This window comes from Chanodichthys erythropterus, chromosome 8 (assembly GCF_024489055.1).
Source record: "Chanodichthys erythropterus isolate Z2021 chromosome 8, ASM2448905v1, whole genome shotgun sequence".
Lineage (NCBI taxonomy): Eukaryota > Metazoa > Chordata > Actinopteri > Cypriniformes > Xenocyprididae > Chanodichthys > Chanodichthys erythropterus.
In genome coordinates this window covers 39,867,466-39,874,910 of record NC_090228.1, presented here as the reverse complement: position 1 = coordinate 39,874,910, position 7,445 = coordinate 39,867,466, and the positions used below count along the sequence as shown (strand labels likewise).

General features: G+C 33.0%; 1 protein-coding gene across 1 annotated transcript; it reads left to right on the top strand.

The window, feature by feature from the left end:
- Window positions 1-3,080: 3,080 nt before the first annotated feature.
- Window positions 3,081-6,727, top strand: LOC137025242 (coiled-coil domain-containing protein 106-like). Its single transcript, XM_067393262.1, has 4 exons — window positions 3,081-3,213; window positions 5,576-5,716; window positions 6,111-6,317; window positions 6,423-6,727. The coding sequence occupies exons 1-4, from the start codon at window positions 3,081-3,083 to the stop codon at window positions 6,725-6,727; spliced, it is 786 nt and encodes a 261-aa protein (XP_067249363.1).
- Window positions 6,728-7,445: the final 718 nt, after the last annotated feature.

Sequence of the window (7,445 nt, the reverse complement as noted above, 5' to 3'; positions counted from 1 at the left end):
CGAGATATAAAGTCGCAATTGCGTGATATAAAGTCAGGATTCTGAGATATAAAGTCGCAATTGCGTGATATAAAGTCAGAATTCTGAGATATAAAGTCGCAATTGCGAGTTATAAAGTCAGAATTCTGAGATATAAAGTCGCAATTGCGTGATAAAAAGTCAGAATTCTGAGATAAAAAGTCGCAATTGCGAGTTATAAAGTCAGAATTCTGAGATAAAAAGTCGCAATTGCGTGATAAAAAGTCAGAATTCTGAGATATAAAGTCGCAATTGCGAGTTATAAAGTCAGAATTCTGAGATATAAAGTCGCAATTGCGTGATATAAAGTCAGAATTCTGAGATATAAAGTCGCAATTGCGAGTTATAAAGTCAGAATTCTGAGATATAAAGTCGCAATTGCGTGATATAAAGTCAGAATTCTGAGATAAAAAGTCGCAATTGCGAGTTATAAAGTCAGAATTCTGAGATATAAAGTCGCAATTGCGTGATATAAAGTCAGAATTCTGAGATATAAAGTCGCAATTGCGAGTTATAAAGTCAGAATTCTGAGATATAAAGTCGCAATTGCGTGATATAAAGTCAGAATTCTGAGATATAAAGTCGCAATTGCGAGTTATAAAGTCAGAATTCTGAGATAAAAAGTCGCAATTGCGAGTTATAAAGTCAGAATTCTGAGATATAAAGTCGCAATTGCGTGATAAAAAGTCAGAATTCTGAGATAAAAAGTCGCAATTGCGAGTTATAAAGTCAGAATTCTGAGATAAAAAGTCGCAATTGCGTGATAAAAAGTCAGAATTTTGAGATAAAAAGTCGCAATTGCGTGATAAAAAGTCAGAATTCTGAGATATAAAGTCGCAATTGCGTGATAAAAAGTCAGAATTCTGACTTTTTTCTCGCAATTAACTGATGGTCAGTATCTCTGTCTGTAACAGTGCATCCAACGATAGCCGTGCTGCCGTGAAGTCTGAAGCTGTTGGTGTATAAAATGTGCCAGTTCAGCTTTGTCTGATTTATTGCGCCTCCGCCACAGCTGATTCTTCTTCTTATTATGATTATTATTATATTGTTATTATTGTGCAAAATTCATTAGTGTATCCATTCTGTTAAAAACAACTTTTATTGTCCAAATACCTCGACTGTAATTTGTAGAATTGCATGATTCTACCCTTGAGTTGCAAAGTTAATGAAACATGATAGGTATTGGTTGTTTTAGTATTAAGCCCACTAGATGGCAGTAAAGGCTGTTTTTTCTCCTTGAAACGCTGTGTACAAGGTTACCGTGGAAACATTCTATATGCATATTCCTGCATAATGCATATGTCCGGAGACTAATCTTTGTGTCTCCTCCAGTAAAATCAATATTTCTTTATTGGTAAATCGGCGCTAAAAATAATCCTTTATGATGTCCTCTATTTTATGTATAAAAATAACAAAGCAGCAATCCTGATGGTCTATTTAATGTATAGGCCTAATAATAACAAAGCAGTAATCCTGATGGTCAGTCGCAATGAAAGGAAACGCAAGCAAAGTAAGAACTGTGAGAAATAACGTTTCACAGTAGTGAGAAAAAGTCAGAATTCTGAGATATAAAGTCGCAATTGCGAGAAATAAAGTCAGAATTCTGACTTTTTATCACGCAATTGCGAGTTTATATCTCAGAATTCTGACTTTATAACTCGCAATTGCGACTTTATATCTCAGAATTCTGACTTTATAACTCGCAATTGTGAGTTAAAAAGTCAGAATTCTGAGATAAAAAGTCGCAATTCATCTTTTTTTTTTTTTTTTTTTTTTTTTAGTGGCTTTTTATTTATTTTATTTTTTTAGTGGAGTTTTTTTTTTTTAGTGGCGGAAACGGGCTTCCATAGGTATATGCTCTGCTTGTCAAATTTGTAATATAAGGTGTTCTTCATTCACCTTTTTTAAACATATTTTGAAGGTTCTATCACTGATTTTAGCAAGTGAACTGACTCATGAACAATTATCACTAAACAAACAAACAAAAAACAGCTGTGGATCATTCAGGTAACAGCAGAGTATGCAAACTTTTGAACAGGGTCTATTTTTTTTGTAAATTGAACTAACGTATTGTTTTCTCTTATGGACTATATGCATATGTCTTTTACTAAACAAAAAATATCCCACTCATTTTGGTAAAATAATTAACATTTTGCAGTTTCTCCAAGGTGTATGTAAACTTTTGACTTCAACTGTACGTATGATTCACACAATTTGGCTAAATAGGCCACTGTTCATGGTCATATCTTTGCAACATTTTGAACAGTCATGAAACCTACTCCTAACTTGTTCTGTAACAAGGCAAAGTAAGTGTAGGCTAATTCCAATAGAAGAAGAAGATATGCGGTTTCCTACCGCGACTCACGTTATATCCATCAGAAATTTTACTGTTCCTGGTCAGTTTCATCTTTTGGCCACATCTTGAACAAAGTACTCTGCTTGTGAGTAGCTTTTTCTTTTGAAGCCATTTTATTACTTTGAGCTTTCCCTTTTTTGAGGGCTTTTGAACCGCCATTAGCAACAATTTAGTCATTAATCCCGCCATAGTGAAGGGTCGTTCCTTCCTTAACAATTCGTTATTTTTGAACAAATCTTTGATGTGAATCGGCAAGAACGCGTCGTCTCTGGGAGTGACTCGTTGAGTCGCGCATATGCATAACATTCAATAGATTCTGCACTGTCTGTAATTAATTCGCCTGTTTCCAATCATTTTCGAGTCGTTCGTTGATGACATGATGGACCAATAAGCTTAACCAATGCAGTTTGAACATTCCGAGCAAGAAAAAGAATTGATTAGTTTGGACCGTTCGAGTCTTTGGTTTTTCGAGTCTCTGCGTTCATCACCTGACCGTCCCAGTAAATTGACCAATATTTCAGTGCTCGGTGTTAACATGAAGCATAGCCATAACATAATAAACATTTTGAATAAAATTAAAACTTTTGGAGTGGTACCTTCGTTTGAAGTCTTTACATGCTGGGACAACTCCAAAGAAGTGCAAGACCCATCAGAATTGCATGTTAGTATTAAAGGTGGACATACTTGTATTTTGAAAATCGCTCCAATGGCAGATGACGAAGAAGAAGAAGTGGTTGTTGCGCCCAAAATCGAACGCAAACGTGACAAGGAGAGCACAATGGCGACTAGACGTGGGAGGCCAATTAAGATAAATCCAAAGTATGGTGCAGCTACAGATGGTAAGTGTTTAAAATGATAATGATAACGAGTGACTAAAGTGTTACATTACGTTAGAGTAAACTAGAAAAATCTGTCTTTGAATTGGTAACATACCAATTACGTTCAAATGTAAGCAAAATATTCAAGTAACGTTAGTTGAAGCCATTGATATATTTTGGGAAATACCCACTGAGGTCTTATATTAAATATGTAACGCCTAATATAAATAAAATTGTTAATCAACGGTGTAGTTTTAACCACCATGACCGCTTCATTGAGTTAAGACTTGAACTTGAGTACTGGACTCATTAGAATGTGAACTAACCAGCCTTTTCTTTACATTTACAGTCCCTGTGTCTGCTGTTCAGGAAAATGCAGGATCCAGTATGCAGACTGCACAGCAAGTGTGCAGACAAAGTAGGCTTATAAATGCACATCTTTTTATGTTTATAATGTATCAAATCTTTAATAGTTTTTATTAACCTTTCATAGGCTTTTATTTTAGATGAGGCACACACAAGTTATACTATATACAGTTTTTTGTAAGTGCAGAGATGCCATTCTTTTGGATTCATCTGGATATCGGATTAACGATTTTGAATGAATTTGAGATAGTTCTAACATAGAATCTGCAACATTTCTGATATAATTACATAAACGTACAGTAGGTCATAGTCTGACACATTACATGTCAGCTGTAACAGTTATGCATTTTGATTAACTGTAAATTCTAACTGCATTTGAGTTCTTTTGCATTTAAGAATGCAACATTAGTCATTAAAATAGTTCATAAATCTGTTGTTGTTTAAAAAGAGTTTCATTTTCACACTGCTCAAGAAATATACTGTTTAGTGTTTACTTTTTACTATTATCATTGTTAAAAACAGTTTTTGCTCCTTAACATTTTAGTGAACACAATAATAGATCTCTTTTTCAAATCTTGCCACAAATGTTTGAAATGATTTTAATTGTAAAAAAAAAAGTACAGAGTGAAGACATTTAGATTATTTCAAAATGGTAATTTGATAAATGCTTTAATTAATGTAGTGAAAATATTTAATAAATACAAATAAATGCTCACTGAACTTTCTATTTATTAAAGAATCCTGAAAAGTAAAACATAAATTCCAGTTTGTCCACAGAAAATGTAAAGCAGCACGATTACTTTTAACATTGATAATAATCTTAAATGTCTCTTGCGTATCAAATCAAATTGTAATGATTCCTTAAAGATCATCTGCCACTGGCGTATTTTTTTCCAAGTGAAGTAAAATTCTGCTTTTTAATTACACCAATAAATTGTATTATGTACAATTAAAAAAACAAAATTGTATAAAATTCTAATAGTACTTTATAGTATTACTGTTATCACGTTAGAATGTGAACTTACCAGCCCTTTCTTTACATTTACAGTCCCTGTGTCTGCTGTTCAGGAAAATGCAAGAACAGGTATGCACACTGCACAGCAAGTGTGCAAGTAGGCTACTCTGGTCAATGCACATCATGTTTCAAAATACTATAATAATTTTAGATTTGGATGAGCCGCATAAAAAAGTGATACTTTATACAGCTTTTTGTCAGTTAAAATTGCAAATGACCATGCGTTACATGTACTTTGAATAATACATTAAAATAGAGAACTTTTTTTATTGTAATTTTTCACAAAATTATTGTTTTAATTTTTTTGATCAGATAAATGCAGCCCTGGTGAACAGAAGACATTTTTCAAAATCATAAATAACTAATCTTTCCAAAAATTTGAAAGGTGTTTTAGTAATAACAATTCTATTAATACTTTGTTATATTATATGATTAAATGATTATTTATATTTTCACAGAACATTGTTATGTACATTTTAAAGGCACAATATGAATTTTTTTTCGCTAGAGATCACATTTTCAAAACAATAACAGAGGCAAAGTTTGATGATGCAATAACTGAGCATGAAACTATGCACGTGCTCAGTCCTTCACTCAGTCTAGTTAAGTATGTGTAGCATATTCATGCAGAAATGGCATCATTGCTGGGCAACTATGGCCAGGGATGAGTCATTTCTTAAACCCAGAATATTTACAAATCTTTGAGAATGTTTGAAATAACACAAGTACACAGCTGTACAAAATATATAATACTATGCAAGTGGTTTTTGGATATTTTATTGCAAAAATGTTACACATTGTGTCTTTACTCACTTTACTCATAGTGTCTTAACAGAAAAAAAACGCTGCTTGCAGAAGTGCTCAGAGCACTTTTAATAGTTTTTATTTTTATTGTGCAATTTTACAATGTACAATAACTCTTTCATAAAAGTATTTATTTATTCTTTTATGCCAACATTTTTATGAATGTTTAAAAATTCTTGTCATTTTCTTTACTTTTAGAAGTTGCACCCACCATACAAATACAATTCCAAAATGCAAAGCAAACAATAGAAGTTCAAAAACAGAAAATCCTTCACCTGGAGGATAAGGTTAACTCTCTGACAGAGGAGAGAAATTATCTTCGTGCAAGACTTGAAGATGGTAAGTTACCCTCCAGCCAGTCACATTGTACCCTACATGAAGCAACTTAAAGGGTTAGTTCACCCAAAAATGAAAATTCTGTCATTAATGACCCTTATGTCGTTCTAAACCCGTAAGACCTCTGTTCATCTTTAGACACAAATTAAGATATTTTGGATGTAATCCGAGAACTTCCTGGTCCTCTATAGACTGTATAATCATCAGTTTAATCAGTTTATTGTCAACTAAAAAAAAAATTAGTCTGGGAGAGCCCAATGTATGCAATCACTTTCAGTGCTGTTGAATTATATTTGTCCATAATTTTGTGCTTGTACAGTTTGGAACATTTGCAGTTTTATCCATATTTTGTTTAAGTTTACTTTGTTCTCAGTTAATTTATTATTGTCTGTCACAGCTTTAATTCAGAAGGGTCCCTCAGAAGGGGTACCTACACAGACTGCAACTACAAGAAAGAGCAGTACTTCTGAATCTTCAAATTTTTCAACTTCCGAGTCCTCTGATTCTGAGCCCCCAAAACACAAAAAAAGAAAGGTTAAGGAGAAACACAGAGCGAAAAGACATAAGAAATCAAAGAAATTGACTTCTGACTATTCCAAAAGAGGTATGTCATTTTAATAATGATACTTTATACAATTTTTCCTTTGCTTAGGATAAGTAATTTCATAGTCACCCATCTTATAAAAGTTTGTTTATTTTATTTTTTCAGTGCATACCCCAGAAGAATCGCTGAAGAGGTACTACAAGGTATTAAACCTTGTAAAACAGGGCCTGAGTAAGGCAGAGGCCTACAACAGACTAAACGTTGACAGGAACACAATAGTCATCCAGGCTCCAATTGCAGAGTTAGCAGCAGCTAATCCAGAATCATTCCGCAAGCTAAGGCAGATGTTTAAAAAGGGAGATAGCATCCTGAAATTTGCCGAAAGCTGTCTTTGTAAAGAAAAGGCCAATGAGGATGTGATTAAACAAATGAAAGAGGCAAATGACCTGCTTGACATAAATAAAAAATGAACGATAAGCACACATTATAGTTGTTAGGGGGTTGTTCTTGTGTTAGGAATTTGTTTAAATCATTTAATCCTGACAATGTTATAATGTTCATATATAAATTTTTATTATAAAACGTGTGTTTGCACATTTTTATGCATATGTTACATGGGTTCACTGCAAATTGAACAACAGTGTTTATGTAGGCATTTGTTTTAGGTTAATAGTAAATTTTATAAGGGCATTGATATTTGGAAATGTTTATTTTCAGGTTTTATTTTAATTTATTTGATTTTTATTTGTTGTGCTTTACTCTTGTGCTACTTTTACAGTGCTTGTTTTTTCTTTAATAAATCTAGTACTTATATAATGGTTGATTTGTACTTCTGTTTAACATTTTAACTCATCTTTAGTAGTTGTACTAGGCTAAATAAGATTCCAAACTTTAGTCTTTAATACTTAAGGGGAAACTTCTTTATAATCTGTAACATCAAACTCATTAACTAGTCATTAACTAACGTGAGTTCATGATTTGTTGAGGCATCTTTATGTCACGACTTTACTTGAAGGGGCACATGATGGTTAACTCATTATTAACTGGTCATTAACTAGCATGAGTTCATGATTTGTTGAGGCATCTTTATGTCATGACTTTACTTGAAGTGCACATGATGGTTAACTCATTATTAACTAGTCATTAACTAGCATGAGTTCATGATTTGTCGAGGCATCTCAACATAAG